This window comes from Dermatophagoides farinae, unplaced genomic scaffold, assembly GCF_024713945.1.
Source record: "Dermatophagoides farinae isolate YC_2012a unplaced genomic scaffold, ASM2471394v1 contig10, whole genome shotgun sequence".
NCBI lineage: Eukaryota > Metazoa > Arthropoda > Arachnida > Sarcoptiformes > Pyroglyphidae > Dermatophagoides > Dermatophagoides farinae.
This window is the reverse complement of record NW_027461515.1, coordinates 121,148-138,360: the sequence shown is the minus strand read 5'-3', so window position 1 is coordinate 138,360 and position 17,213 is coordinate 121,148. Positions and strand designations below refer to the sequence as shown.

Below are 17,213 nucleotides of genomic sequence, written 5' to 3'. Positions count from 1 at the left end.
AAATTATTTGAATCATTTTGTTTCAATGAGTAGTATCTATTCTACCAATGAAAAAACAGTAAATAATCATTATGCTATATCGATTTCTTCGCAAGAACTGATAATTGAATTAGTTGGTTTTATAAAAAATATTTTACTAAATTCTTCTTCGGTAGGAATCTGTTTGATTATACGTTATAATACCAATTACGCTTTGTGTGGTAGACTGTGTCAAATCGCTATAGAAGAATTGAGAGCTGAAGGACATGAAAATTATCACCTCTTTTGCGTAGCTTTCTACTCCGATGACAGCCCGTCAGAAAGAACGCTTCTCAATGAGATATTGTCTTTTATAAAAAGTGACGAAGTTATTTTCTTACAGCGCTTTTCCATTCCGCATAAAGACCATATCCAATTAAACAAACACGAACTAGGAAAAGTAGCTATTACTTTTAGTGAAAAAGCTGAAGACCTCATGGGTATGTCTATTGCTGAGATTCGTAATTTAACATATGTCTCTGCTTCGTATTTCACTGAAAATATTATAAAATTTAACAAAGCCCATTTGGATGACACTAAATTAAACAGCCCTCTGGCTCGCTTGTTGTTTCGGCAAATTTATGAAATGATGGTTTTTTTTAAGAGCTCCCCAGTCGATTATTTTTGAAGAAAACATCAAAGTAATGACTCCTCAAACTGTTTTTTCTGAAAATCCTTTATTATCGTTTTCCCCGTCTGTAATCGACGACTACATATTAGGAAAACCTGTTAACGAAAACATTCAAAAAACATTAGAAGAGCTTATTGATTATTCTGCAATAAATTATTAAAATAATTAGAGCAGTCTTATATTAAACTTATTAATGTTATTATTCTATTAAGCAAATTAAACTTTGTTTGTATTAAAATACAATAAACAAATTAACAGTGTTAAAGAAAAACCTAATGGCATGAAAAATTCCCTAAATTTGGTACAAGCAAAGTTTTTAATCTGAATCAAAAGTAGAACTAGGTTGAAATACATTAGCATCAGGACATATTTTAGCAAGATAACTTTTAAAAAGCTTTCATGTCCTAGATCTTCTACAAGCAGTTCATCAGCTTCATCACCATTAAGGCTCATACCTGCACTTTTTCGATTTTTTCTGATAGAAAAGGTATTACTTCGGTATTTATCGTAAAATAGTTTAACTAAAAACTTTAAACGTTCTAATTTAATTAAATCTAAAAATGGAAGATCTACTGTAAGCCGTAGTTTATTTGTTAATTGGATTTCAGGGTAGGCTTTAGGACGTTTCGTACCAATTGATACTTTAGTTTTTATTTGTTCAGTGTATTTTTGAATTTTCGAATTATTAGGACGAACTGGTCTAAATGATCGAAAATAAAACGCCTTTAACTTCAAATTAAATACTGTGAAATTGTAATCTAATAAGTAGTACATGAGGAGAAAGCTTTTTGATAAATATCCTGCTGGAACTAACAAAGTTTTAACTAAAGATTTTACTAATAAATTTTTAGCTCTAAACTTTTGAATTTCGAACATTCTTAAGGTATTATACTTCAGATCTGGAATGAAATTATTAAATAAACTAGTAATTAAAGCTATTGCAAAGTAGAAATAAAGCTTTGTTAGATTATGTAGTGACATATAATTTGTTTTTAATTTTTCAGGTATTGAAATAAAACGTTTCCTTAAGAAGTAAAGATTATTATATAAGAATGTTGCGTTTGTTGACTTAATTTTTTTAGAATAAACAGTGTTTTCAATTTTAGTTTGAACAGAATATAATTTGTCTAAGAGAATAGACTTCAGTTCAAATATTGGTAAAACAAACGTTGGTAATAGCTTCATGCCGACTTTTTGATCTAGATTAAAAGTAGTTATAGCAGAATTCAAAATAAACTTGAACATTTGACTCATTCTAATGATTGGCGAGAAGTATGACTTCTTGTTGTATTGCATTCTAGTATAGTTTAATGATTTTTCGATACTTGAATCTGCTCTGAGTATAATTCCGAGGTTAAGAATTATAGGTATGGAATGAATCAAGATTGCTATTTGTTTAATAAGTAAGATTTTTTCGCTAGAATCTGTTAAATTATTATAATTATAATCTCTTTTGCGTAACATTTTCGATAAACTAATACCGCTATGCTTCAGTATTTCATAAATAATGACAAACAGATAAAAACATAAACTCATCAATATATTAGGATATTGAAATAAGTTATTGGTATATCGTCGAATCTGTTTAAGTTTTTTATGAGAAAATGTCTTTAATGACTTTCTTGTGACAACTTCACGTGAGAAAAAATGACGATAAATTTGATTTTCCAGATTAAGTTTCGATATAACTTCGCTCGATTTTGACATATCAAGTTTGTTTGAATTTAAATAATCATTCGATAACGGTAACGGTTTTGAAATTACGGTACAAAATGAGTCAAATAAGTCTGATTTAGTAATCTCATTGATTCCAGAAGTGATTTTTTCAGTTTTTGTACTTCTAATGTTAAAATTTAAATCATTATTTGAATCCGATAAACTACGAGTCAATAAGTTTGAAAACTTGTTAATTACATCTAAATAGATAAATTTCGCTTGAGTATTATATTTTAATGAAACATTGTAAAATATTTTAAATTTAGAGTTTTTAAATATTGAGTTACTAGTATTCTTATCCCATTTTCGTTGCTTATCATTTATGTTTCCCTTTTTTCGGGTATTATCTATCTTTTTAGTCAACTTTAAATTTGAGAAGTTGTAATGGCGTTTAGTTTGATGTATTCTTTTATTTCTGAGTACTAATTTGGAGTTAATAATATCTAATAGTTCACGTTGAGACACCCTGTCATCGTAAAATGCTAATTTTTTTTTATATGAATTTAAATCTTCCTGAGATATATTTTTGATCAGAATAACTAAAAATGGATTCTTAGTTGCAATAAATACATTTTTGTCTTTTTTATTGGTATCAGATGAAGTAAGTTTTTTGTTATGAATCAGTTGATTAAAAAGCTGCACATACGTTTCTGCCTCTTTTGATACGATAATTGGATAAATTTCAGTCTTGTTATTATCATAAATTAAATGCTCATCATCAACGTGTGAATGATCCTTGACAATTACATTACTTTTGTCTATATCTTCGTAAATATCAGAAAATAAATTTTGGTTCAATAGATATTTTTTAATATCATGTTCAAATAAATTATCATTGTCATTATCGTCAAAACAGAATGAACCAAATTTAGAAACAAGTTTTGGTAATTTCTTTAACCCACATTTGCTACAATAGTCTAAATTATTACAACAACTATCAATTAAATTATCAGGTTCTGGGTCCGTATAGCCTTTTGCTTTTTTGAACGCTGTTATATCATTATACGTATCATCGTTTTGTTTTAGATTAAAATAATAATAATTATTGTAATCGGCTTCAATATCATAGCTATTAGAACTCTGCGTAGTATCTTGTTTTTCTAGATAATTATAATCGAGTGTTTTTTTTATTGGTAACTCATAATTTTGAAAGATATTAACAGCAGGATTCTCAAAGAATCCTTGCTCATTAATAATCATTAGTTTATCTATGTGTTTGTGTGAATTATAATCTAACTAATATATATTGTTCTTTCGTAAGATAAATATTTTTGGAACTTAGTGCGCAATGAGTCGCTGCGCAATAATTATTTTTTTTGCAAACATGGTTTTTTAACATTTGGCAATAGATGAATGAACCAATAGTTTATATGGTCATTATAGTTATGGTATAATAGGTTAGATCAAATTGAGATGACTATTTTATTTAAATATATTTAAAGAAAACTTAAATAATAAAAGAGAGTTTTTTGATTCAAATGTCTTTTGCAGATGCATTCACAAAAGATACTGGTCATTCTAATTTAGAATATGACGACAATGCATTTTTGTATTTTATATTCACGATTGGAATAGTCTTATTATTAGGTTTCACCGTTTCACTGGTATTATATTTCTTTAGAAAACCTAAAACATTTTTGTCAGAATGTAGTTGTTCTCAATGCAAGGTAAAAGTTCAGAATCTTGCTAAAAAAAACAAATTAAATACGCGATCTATCTCTATCTTTGCTTTTTACATCCTGTTTACTTCTTGCTTCATTAAGTTGTGCATTAATAACCTTCCAAACCTTTCGGTACAAAAATCTTTTGACCCTTATCAAATTTTAGACGTCGATAAAACAAGCGATGAAGCATTACTGAAAAAAAAATTTAGAATTTTGTCGCTTAAATACCACCCAGACCGAAATCCTAACGATCCTACTGCAGCTGCGAAGTTTGTTTTATTGAAAAAAGCTTTCTCCACACTTACTGATCCACAATTGTTAGAAAACTACAAAAAATACGGTTCTCCTGATGGGGTGATTAGTAATACAAAACTTTCTATAGGGTTACCATCAATGCTCTTAAAAGAAGAATATCAGATTCCATTCTTATTTAGTTTTGTCACTTTTTTAACCCTTCTAATCCCTTCAATTTTCTTTATGTTGTACAGTTATGTTACAGAAAAAGGAATATTCGGATTAGAAAATACATCAGTTTATTATTTAACTGAAAATTTACCGTCAGATCTAAATACATATTATTTACTAAAGCTTATTTCTAAAATTAAAGAAGTTAAGAAAATTGTTTCAAAAGTATCCAAACCTCAAGCTGAAGAAATAAGAAAATTAGCTTCAATTGAGAAAATTATTTCTGAGGTTGAATTGAAAGATGATTGTGATGCTATTGTAGCATTTTGTTTATTTTTTATTTATTTGCAAAGAAAGAAACACTTGCTTTCTACCGATTTGCAAAAAATTCTGGATAGTTTGCTTATAATTTCTGAAATTGCAACCAAGTTTGCTTTGCATCTCGCTTTTATTCATAGTTGGTGTGATTGCGTTCAAACTATTATTGGTCTTAGAAAGTGTATTAGGCAGTCAGTCATGATTAGTAGTTATTTTTTATGTCAAGCTCCGCATATTGACGAAGAGAGAGCATCTAATATCAACGAAATTCTTCTATCTGAGTTTGGTACTAAAAAAATGGCACATTTCAATAATTTCAAAGAGTTATTACACGAATTTTTAATTAACAGGGATAAATACTTGAAGAATTTAACAGAAGAACAAAAAAATGATATTGAGCTGTTTTACAAATCTCTACCTACATATGTCATACGGGCTGAAGTATTTGTAGAAGATGAAGATGATATTGCTGTTGGTGATATTGCAACTATTTCAATCATGATAAAAAGAAACACAGCTGGAAACATAGTTAATTCTGGTTATTTCCACTGTCCATATTATCCTGAATATATTCAAGAAAGAATTTATATTTTCGTTTCTGATAAAAAAAACAATAGCTTGTATAATTGTCAGCAAGCCATTGTAACGGATAAAGAATACAAAATAAATTTTAATATACCTGTAACTGAATCAAATGAAAACAACTTGACCATTGCTGTATTTACAGATAGTTATTTTGCCAACGACAAGATGTTGGATGTCTCTTTCAAAGCCGCACCAAAAAAAAAATTAAATAGAAGATCAATATTGCACAAAGATGATTTAATATTGGATAACGAAAATTTCGTAGGTTCTGCTTGGAAACTTTTCTAAAATAATAAGTATTTACTCATACACAATTAGTTATTACAATAATTTACTGCATAAACTATCAATGTTTAATTTGTTTGTTTTATGTTTAATATGATCTAGAACAGTTTTTGGTTCATATAGTAATAACTAAAAATAAAATGAAATCAAATTGATTAATTTTACCTTACTTTATAATTTGTTCTCAAATATTTTTAATGCGTATTAAACACATTGTGCAACATGAAATCAAGTTAGCTTTAAAACAGTGGAGATCTACATGTGTTGAATTTTTTTTTTCAGTCGTTATACTTTTACTGACATTTGTTTATGCAAACCACTGGAGCTTTTATTTGTTTATCAACGATAAATCCAATTTCAGATTTGATGTCTTGTTTTGCATCACATTTTTGCTGTCTCAATACTTGTCAAATTCTTTGATTTTTCTGAGATATTGTAATAGGCTGACAAATAGCTATTTACGGTTGTTTGGATACTTAGACATACATTATGTTTTTGCAATAGCAATTAGAAACATTTTAGTTGCTCCAGTTTACTGGACTTCGATTATTCTGGTTGAAAGCCTTTTGATGAATACAAAAACAATGAAAATGGCATATCAAGCTTCTCTAGATATATCTCGCTGCGTTGTACTATTGTTTGTATTTTGCGTATACACAGTTGCTACGACTTGTCAGTCTTTTATGCTGTCTACTATGGTTCAGTCAATGAGACTAGGTATATTGTTGCACACGATCGTTTTTTTGTTGTTGGTTTTTAACTCTTCAATTATAAGTAATGCAAAACTAATTTCACCTTTTATTGTGTTATCGCCTCAAGCTCTTTTTGTTTACGCGCTTAAAGCAATACTTTCTAACTGTGCATTTTTTAGTGCTGAGAACAACCAGATTCCTTTGTATGCAATTGTGTTGCTACTATTAACCAGCACGTTTGTTTTTCTTTGTTTAGGTGTTTATTTCTTACGTGTGTTGCCAAACTCTTACGGAATTCACCGTAGATGGAACTTTTTTTTAAAGAAGTCCTACTTCACGTCGAAATATATCCGTCGTAAAAAAATATGGGAAGAGACATTTCCATATTATCATAATAACGCACTGATTGAACCTGCTATTAGCAAATTAGATACTGATAAAAGTCACTCTAAAGCTTACGTAACCTTGGATTCAGTCCATAAAATCTACACAGAAACTATATTTTCTTTCAGCAGACTAAGAAACTGGGTTATTACTTCTCTAGGGTTCGCTGGAGTTTCATCACCCATAGGAAATCACGTTTTGAAAGGTTTAACTTTTATTGGGTTTCCAAATGAAATAGTTGCAATAGTGTGCGCAAATCGCGGTGGTTCATCTACTTTTTTAAATATTATTGCCGGAATAATAGATAGTTCTAGCGGTTCTACTCTGATTTGTGGAACAGACTTGCGAAAGGCTGCTGCAAACGCAATCAAAAACATTGGATTTTCAAACATTTATTCTCTTAGTTGTTTTCATGAATATTTGAACGTTGAAGAGGTGTTTGAGTTCGTTCACAAAATCAAGAATAGAACGTCATTCAAAACACGCATTGCTGAGTATGAGTCTGAAGTAAGTCGTATTTTACAAGACCTCGCGATTGAGAATTTGCGTCATACGAAGCTTAAAAATCTTACTAATAGTCAAAAAAATTTAGTATCTATCGGGTTGGCGTTTGTTGGAGACCCAAAAGTTGTAATTATCGACGACATCGATTGCTATTTATACTTGTATCAGCGTGAAAAGGTTTGGAAGTTTTTGTTGAAGCATAAAACTCAAAGATGCATTTTGATTCACACCAAGAATATTAACGAAGCAATGTATCGAGCTGATAAATTAGCAATTCTGATAAACGGAAAAATATCTGCATACGGGTCTTTAAAATTTTTGAAAAGCTGTTTTACTAATTTTTATACTATCCATATTCAATCAAAAGCGAATATTGAGAATTTGGATGCTGAACTGATGAAAATAGTTGAAAAAGACTTAATAATACTGGATAAAGGTTATAGACATATAACGTACCAATTAAACACACAACATACGAGCATGGTATATAACATATATCAGTATATTCTACTCAAGCATAAAGCATTTTCGATTTTGGAACTAAACATTTCTAACAATAGTTTTGAAATGATGCTTCGGAAGTGTTTAGTCAATAACACTGAATTTGTCTTAAATTATCGCTATTACCTGCAGCTGGAGCAAAATAGATTAAATAAACAAACAAACGATTTGAAATTGATAAACGAAAATAGCGACACCTTACGTTCACTAAAAATACTTGTTCAAGACAATAAAAACTATAAAAAAGCATTGTCTGTAAGCTTAAACGAAAAAGCGATTAAAACCTTACAAGCTCGAGAAGCGCAAAGGCGAAGATCGCCGTCGTTGATCAAAGTTGTTGCTCCTGTAGAAAATTTCAAAAAAAGTAATAGCTTGTACAAAAACAACAAAGCTGAGGTTCTATATCTCGATGGCGGAATTTGCAGTGCTGATGAGTACTCACCCGTGGGAAGCGTTGAAACTATTGAGTATTTAGACGAACCCATTTATAAACACAACAAACAGTTAATTTTGGGTATGCGTTTAAAATATTTGTTTGAAACCAGATCGAAGTGGACCGAAGCTAAATCCGTATTTCGAAATGCTGTAAAACACTTTTGCTTGCTACTGTCGAGAAGATTACGTACGTTTAAGAATGATAGTTACGCCATAGTCTTTTATATAGCTGGCTCTTGTATTTTTGTTCTTTGCTTAATTTTCGAAATTGAAAAAGACTCTTCTATCTTTGTAAATAGTTTTTCGTCTCAGTCTTGGAAAAAATTTCTCCTACTTGAAAATGAATTTGGAATCGATCGATGCAAAATGAATTTCTCTGATTTAAATGAAAATGCTCGGGTTACTTTGTATAGCAACCTGTATAAAAATACTCTCGTGCTTGCAATTGTGCAAACTTCCATTGTGCCGATGTCAATTTTACTAGCCAATAGTTTAATTGATGTGTACCACCAGATTGACAGTTACTACGAAATAAAACAACAAATGGAGTATTGTGGTGTATCAAAGTTTGTTTATTGGACACACGAAATCATTATTGACATTGTTTACTGTTTGATGATATTTTTTTCCGTGGCTGTAATCTGTTGCGTGTTTTCTACTAATACTGTTTTTAGGTCGAGATATTTTTTTTATTTACTTCTAGTTTGCTTTTTGAACTCTATAGTTAGCAGTAGCTATATCCATTTGTTGGGAAAATTGTTTTCTAGGCATCAGTCGATTCAGCTTTTAAACATTTGCTTGAGTGTATTGTTACCGTTGTTTACAATAAGTGTAATGCTGAAATATGAATTTCCAAAGTTTCCTCTGTTTAGTTCTGACAATAAATCTCTGCAATTGGGTAATTTTTCTAACTATTTTGACGATAAAATCATGTATACATACAACATTCAGCAAATGAGTAAAAGCGGGATTAAGTATAGTAATTTGGATGATCTGGTTGAGGATTTTAGGTTTTTTAAAACCAAAATAACGAATAATGAACTTTTTAAAATGGGAAACGGCGGATCTCGATCGTTGATTGAGCAATTGAAAACACTTTCTTTTTTTTCTCTCTATTCAGTTCTGATGATATTACTGCCACAAATTCCTTTTTCATACATGTTTTATCAAACATTTATGTATTGTCATTGCGGGCCTGACGCAAAATTTTGCAATGATAACAAACTACAAAGTGAAATTGTTTTTATTACAATCATTCAAAGTATTTCGATTATTATGTACTTTTTATTATTCATAATAACGGAAGTTGCAGTTAGGGACGGTGTTGTAAAGCACAAGCTGAGAGGAAGTACAAAAAAAAAAGTATTCTCAGAAGCTTTGAAAGCTAAGTTCTATTTGATATATAACAACATAAAATCCAAGTTTGACAAAACGACCGAACTTACGCTTGCCTCAAATAAACCTAATGATTTACCTGATGTGAGTCAGTTCCAAGGTATTAACAACGATGAAAAAAACGTATTGAACATTTCTCCATTGACAGAAATGGATAGCTTGAGTAAGTCAAACGAAATATTTTCCAGCACTAATTTAAAGATCGACCACAATGATTCGATCGACTGGGGCAATTACGAAATGATTAATAGCCCTGACTATGAAACGGAAAGCTGTATAATGAAACAAAAGTCGGTAATAACAAATAAAGATAATCATCACATTCAATCTAGCCCTAGTTCATATATAAATTCGGCTGTTGACCACAAAATTATAGACATCTGGGATCACGCAAAAAAAAGCAGTTCAATCGATTTTTCCGCTAAAAACAAAATCCATTCCGACAATTTGTTCAAAATAATTAATTTGTCTTACATTCGTCAGATCAAGAAACATTGCTTTTCAAAGTGTTACCTTAACATTGTATATCTAAATAATATATCACTCAGTGTCAAGAAAGGAGAAATCATCTGCATTACAAGTTCGCAGATTTGCGGGTTCGATAAACTGATCGCTCTACTGCGAGGAGTTCTTAATCCAACATTTGGAAACGTTGAGCTGTTTAATGAAGATATCACTAATAACATGGAGTCGCTCAAGAAAAATATTGGCAATTGTGCTCAGTCCACATTTGGAATTGAATTTGAAGTTAAACCTGTTAAACACGTAGAATTTTTCGGCCGGTTGTATAATATTGACAAAAAATTTTTGAAACAAAGCTTAATTCCACAGTCCTTCAACTTGCTGCAATTTAAGGAATACAGAGACAAACATTTTAACCATTATTGCTTTTCCGATCATCAAAAAATAAGGTTTATTTTAACTACTTTTTTGTGCAAGAACTTAATATTGTTGGATTTTCCAACTATCAATATGGACTTCTTCACCTCAATGAATATTTGGAATATAATTTTGGAACTCAAGCAGCGTTACAACACAGGTGTCATTGTCTTAACAAGAGATTTTCACGAAGTCGAAATGATCGCCGATAAAGTTTACATCATGCAGGATGGAATGTTCATAAACGAATTCGAGACTAAAAACAATCGTTTAATTCAAGAACCCGCTTTTCAGGTATTCTTCTCTTTAAAAAACGACTTTGAAGACAGATCTTCGAGTTATTTCGATTCTGAAGAAAACAACGACAAGAAATCTACTGAAAACAGTTTTTTGAACGATTTAACTGCGGTTCCACAAAAAGTTTTGTCAGACATAGTTGACAAATTCACAAAAGAACTAGCTTCTATGCAAAACATAAAAACATTCGTGATCGAAGAATATGACAACTACATAATGGTGATAATCTATACAAAAGCAAACTTATCGTGGTTAATGTTATATAACAGCATTATTGGTGTATTAGCAAAACCAGAATATCATCAACAGTTGGAATTCAACCTTCAACTTATGTCCCTAGAAACTTGGTTTAAATATTACCAAAATATATATGAATAAGGCATAAAAATCTTTGCTGTGTACTTTAATAGGCCTATATTTCTGTGGCGTTAAACAGTATTCAAATTAGATAAGTGATTTACTTTTCGGTTAACATTATTAATTAATTTTTTTAAGGCTTTTCATATAAAACAAAAAATTTTTCTGGAGAGATTGCATCTGGGAATGGTGCCCCCATATGTTTCGAATTTATTTGATTAAGGGCGATTAAAATAATTGTGTGAGTTTAAACAGAATGGTGGACGTTTCTAAGCTTGAGCTCACGCTGATTTGCTCTAAAATACTAGGCTTTATAGACAAAAATATAGTCGAGTGTTTACAAGATATAATATCTAACAATGAAGAGTCGGAATGGGTGTCGCAGATAATTATCATTTTGGAATTAGATCAACCCATAGCGGAAAAGTTAGTAGAAGCGATCATAGATTTAAAACAAAGTGAGACTGAGATAAAAAAAGATGTAAATTTTAAAAAACTCGAAGAACCAGCTCTAGTTAGTAAGAAAAAAATAAACATCGAAAAAGAGAGGTATAAAGAAAGGTTGGAGTATTTGAAAGATCGCGAAGTTTCGCAGGTCGAATTCTCAGAAAAGTATACCAAATCTCGGATTGAATTATACAATAAATTGGCCTTGCTGAACGATAGTCAGCTCACTAAAGACCTGGAAAAGTCTTTGAAAACGCTAGATCTGGCAAAGTCCGCTATTGAAAGTAGAGAAAAAGATTTGAAAAATGACAAGTTGTTTGTTTTCAAAACGGAGTACGACGAATGTGAGATGGAAAAGCGAAAATTGCTTAAAAATAATTTGACAGATGTGACTGAAAATAACAAACAAAAAACAGAGTCTTTAGGGGAAACACGTTTCGTGGATAATGCTTTAAGAAACCTTGATCAAGATTCGTTAACTTTCAAATTTTACAATAATCAACAGCGTTTGTTCGTCTATGATGAGGATAAACAAGTCAAGACAAATGACAACGCAGCTATCCTACAAAAGCGGTTACTCTACGAAAAAGAATTCGAGGAAGCGCAGAATATGTATCTAGATTTGCAAAAAAAAAGAAAAAAGCTTCCGATTTACTTGTTTAAAAATGAATTGCTTGAATGCATAAGAGATAATCCTGTGGTAATTCTCGTGGGCCAAACAGGAAGTGGTAAAACTACCCAGCTACCCCAGTATTTAGACGATGTAGGGTATACTAAGAATGGAATGATTTGCTGTACGCAGCCTCGTCGTGTGGCAGCAATGAGCGTGGCGAAACACGTTAGTAACGAGATGCTCGTGACACTAGGCAGAGAAGTCGGTTATAATGTTCGATTTGATAATAACGTCTCGCTCGACACCAAAATCTGTTTTTTAACGGATGGAATTCTTTTAAAGCAGTTTGTTAATGACCCTACATTAGACCAGTATTCTGTCATTATAATTGATGAAGCACACGAAAGATCTTTGAACACCGATTTACTACTTGCTCTAATTAAGGATTTGTCTTTATATCGAAGTCACAACTTGAAAGTTATTGTTGCAAGTGCGACTATCGACGCTGAATTGTTTAGTACTTACTTCAACGGTGCGCCGATTTTTGAGGTTCCTGGTGAAAGCTTTCCGGTAAGATTGTTTTATTCTAGACAAGCTGAAAGCAATTATATTGAAGCGTGCGCCTCCACGGTGATACACATACATCATAATAGGCCAATGGATGGCGACATTTTAGTGTTTTTGCCGGGCCAACATGAGATTGAAATGTGTGGACAGATGATAGAGGAGATGAACAAAAAAGAGAAAAACTCTGACGAAGCTTCGTCACTGATCATTACTCACTTATATTCTAGTCAATCTCTAGACGAACAACAGAAAGTTTTTAATTCAGCGCCTGTTAATAAACGCAAAGTAATTCTTTCAACTAACATTGCTGAAACCTCATTGACCATTCCGCATATTACTTACGTGATTGATTCCGGGTTAGTGAAGCAAAATTTTTATAATTCCTCGAGCAACATGGAAATGCTCAAACTTGTTGTTTGTTCAAAAGCCTCGGCAATGCAACGAGCGGGTAGAGCAGGTCGTACAGGACCAGGATATTGTTTCCGGATCTATACGAAAGAAGCTTGGAAAACTCTTTTCGAAAATTCTAACGTGCCCGAAATAAATCGGTCTAACCTCACGGACACAGTTTTAACATTAAAATACTTAGGCATTGACGACGTGTTGAATTTTGACTACATTGAAAAACCAACAACTTCAGCGCTTACTTACGCTTTAAACAATTTGAGTTACTTGTCTATTATTAATTCAAACGGTACACTGACTCCGTTCGGGGAGTTTGTCGCTATGCTCCCATGTTCGACATACAATGCATGTATGATAGTGAAAAGTATAATATATAACTGTATCTCTGACGCTCTAATATTAGTGGCATTGTTGGAGTTGAATCAATCGATCATCATCGGCAAAGCGTCGCCTTTTACTTACTTGGCTGAACAGTTCGGAGACCACGTATACCTGGTAAATATTTACAAAAGATGGCAAACGAGCAATTACTGTTCAGACTGGTGCCGAAACAACTGTATTGATGAACGGTTGTTGGTCAAAGCTAAAAACATTTTCATTCAACTAGCTTCCATCTTAGAAAGTCATGGTGTTGAAATGACGCAGTCAGACGAAAACCATTCTGAAAGCCTAATTAAGTGCTTGGTTGCTGGTTATTTCCTGAATATTGCAATTAAGACTCGTCAATCAGACTATGAGTTGCTGAGCTTTCCAGAGGTGTCGGCTTTAATTCATCCTAGCAGCGTGCTTTTGAAGCAAAAAAAAAATTCGACGCAAAACAAAAATTCATTGTTGAAACTTCCATCGTACTTTTCAATGCCCAAGTTGGTTATCTATCACGAACTTTGGTTTACAACTAACAACTATTTGAAAATAGTGTCTCTGATTGAACCGGTCTGGCTGCACGAGGTCGTTCCGGCTTATTATAACAAAAACCGTGTTCTATTAGCCAATCTATAAGATCTGAAATTCAGAGCTTAGTAGAGCATAATTCAGCCAAGCAACTGGTTTGTTACGTTGCCGATAGTCATTAGTCTACGATAGCAGTGAGATTTTCATTTATGCAAATATAGATATATATTATTTATGGAATGAACAAGAAACAGCACTAGCAGTTCTTGTGCGCTAAGAAAAATTTAATTTGATTTAGTCTTTGAGACGCGCTCCGCCAGCCAGTCTAAACCTTCATACAATCCGTCTCCATTCTTACCACATGTGCCTTGTACATACCAGGTTCTGTCGGTGAGTTTATTTAATTCTAAGACATTTGTCAACTCTTGAGCTGTCATTGCACCCTTTATGTCTTGCTTATTAGCATAAATAAGCAGTACTGCATCGGATAATAGTTCTTCTTTAAGTAACGTCTCAAGTTCTGCTTTAGCGGTAGGGATACGATCCTTGTCGTTGCAGTCTATCACATAGATTAACGCGTGAGTACCAATGAAGTAGTGCTTCCAAAGAGGTCGAATCTTTCCTTGACCTCCGATATCCCAAACGGTAAACGTGATGTTTCTGTACTGTACAGTTTCCACATTGAACCCAATCGTGGGAATTGTTGTTACTATTTCACCGAGTTTGAAACGGTATAAGATCGTGGTTTTGCCTGCGGCATCAAGCCCAAGCATTAAAATCCTACGTTCTTTTTTACTGAACCAGGTGAAAGAAAACAATTTACTTAGAGTAATACCCATTTTAGATCGACCTTATCTAATAATAATTTTAAGTTGTTCTGTTTCTTCTATTTATGAAATTATTTAATAAATCAATTAAAATCCTAAAAAGTCGGAACGAAAATTTTCTGTTGATCTCAGATTACACGTCTATTTTATTAGATCTAAATTAATATGAAACAAGACGGTACGTTGGCTTATTTGTTTAGATTCAATTTTTTTAAAATATATAAATTAAAAATTTATAACATATGCCCCTTAGAAAACCAACAAATCCATTCACAGACGCCCACCTACTCGTTGTGCCAAACACTCAAGTTTACGATTCCGTAGATTTAAGCGAGGATGAATATATTTCTCTGTTTCGCGAAATAAAAGAATATATAGTGGAGAAAGAACAACAAGACTCGGCCATTGCCGGCTGGAACGTTTTCTGCATGGACAATAATAAAGCAGACAAATTATTTTTTTGGAACGTTATTGCACGTTATGATAAAGACGGTGAAGACGAAATCAAATGGTACGCCGATTTAGGCCAGCGAGCTATATATTAGGATTTTCTGTATTTTAGTTGATTCTGTATTTTTGATTATGTTTTTATAAATAATCTTAATAATGAGTAGAGAAAGTACCTTAGTCTTAGACGTTGGTTCTTTACAAACAAATATAGGCCTGGCTGGTGATAAAGCCCCTCTTTACTCGATACCGACATTGATAAGTTCAACTGGTAAAATTGGACAAGAAATAATCAACAATAAAAAAACGACGTACCCCATAAAGAAAAATTTAATTCATGACAAAGAAGCTTACTCCAAATTTCTCAGAAAAACGTCAGAGCTGGAATATACCGATGCCAAGTTGCCGTACTCGTATTTATTTTCGAACTACTACTACAGGCCTCCACGAATGAACGAAATTTTGGTTAACATTTGTTTTGAAGAACTTAATGCGGTTTCTATGTTTTGTGTCACGTCGAGCCTATTGGCTCTGTACACTGCAGGTATTTCGACAGGGATCGTTGTCAGTTTGGATGATCAATCATCTACTGTAACTTGCATTTCTGACGGCTTGATTTCACCGGAAGCTTCGAGAAAATACGATTTAGATTGCGAATACATAACGAAATTCGCTATGCAGTCTTACGGATTGAACGTTGGGTTGTATGATAATGGAACTTACAGCGACAAAATACGGTTTAACGAACTGAGAAATCGCACTCTCAATTACGTTTCAACAGACGAAGAGAACAATGAATTTACTCTTCCAGACAACAGCAAAATTCAACTTGCAGATAAATCTGAACCAATACTGAACCAGGTTTTTTTGCCCTTCAACACTTTGCTGAGCAGTGCCACCGAGCGTCACGGGCTGCACTATTCAATCTACGAAACTTCTAACTCATATAAAACACAGGAAAAAAACCTGCTGTTTCAAAACTTGATTCTTACCGGACCTTTAGAACAAAGCGACGTGTTTCTGTATTGGCTTAAAAACAAGTTGAACGCTATCCTGCCAAGCACAACCAATCTAAAAATCAAAAACAATACTGCTTTTAATAACACAACGTGGAGAGGCGGGTCAATTTTCTGTTCGTTGTCGAACGCGTATAATATGTTCATAACAGAGCAAGACTACTTTGAGGTTGGCCCGACAATCATTCATCGTAAATTAATTTAATAAAATTTCGTGCTGTCAATTTATTCACTAACTGCCGCACTAACAGCAAAATTATAGTACCTAACTAGTTAATGATTATTTCTAGCTGTAGCTTGTAGGCAACTTTTTCAATTGGCTAGTGGAATTTTTTTTTTATGAGAGAATAAACTTGAGTTTTTTATATAGATGGGAGTAAAAGGGTTGTGGACTTTAGTTGACTCCTTTTCTTCTCGTTTGCCCACAAAACAATTAGCTGGGCATAGAGTAGCAATAGATGCTAGTATCTGGATTGCGCAGTTTGTTACTGCAATGAAGGACAACGAAGCCAATACAATCCGAGGCGCTCATATATTAGGTTTTTGTAAACGAATTTTGATGTTAATGTCTCACAAGGTTTTGCCGGTTTTCATTTTTGATGGCAAGCCACCTGACTGCAAGATTGAGACATTATTAAACCGATATAATGAAAAATTAAAGTATGAAAAATCTTTAAGAAAGGTTACAGATAAACTTATAAAAGACTTTATAAACCGTTCAAACGATCAAGTCAATAAAAAAAGGCAACAAATAAGCGCTGAAAACCGTGTAACTCCGATTGACATGCTTGTTTATGGTAAAGGGATGAAAGAATATGATGAGCAAGCGCGTCGCATGAAACGTCTTATGCGACTGGACGATTCGATTTTGGAAAATTCCGTCGAAGCCACCGAACTGCAGGATCTTAATCGTATAAACAAGAAAATAATCAGA

The 17,213-nt window shown here is 32.5% G+C and overlaps 2 protein-coding genes across 2 annotated transcripts; one reads left to right on the top strand and one right to left on the bottom strand.

The window, feature by feature from the left end:
* The first annotated feature begins 12,123 nt into the window (after positions 1 to 12,123).
* Positions 12,124 to 13,519, top strand: LOC142597926 (uncharacterized). The gene is made up of 2 exons (XM_075734932.1): positions 12,124 to 12,696; positions 13,502 to 13,519. Exons 1-2 carry the CDS (start codon positions 12,124 to 12,126, stop codon positions 13,517 to 13,519), a joined length of 591 nt encoding a protein of 196 aa, XP_075591047.1.
* A 754-nt stretch (positions 13,520 to 14,273) lies between these two features.
* Positions 14,274 to 14,828, bottom strand: LOC142597919 (uncharacterized). The gene has a single exon (XM_075734925.1). It carries the CDS (start codon positions 14,826 to 14,828, stop codon positions 14,274 to 14,276), a length of 555 nt encoding a protein of 184 aa, XP_075591040.1.
* Positions 14,829 to 17,213: the final 2,385 nt, after the last annotated feature.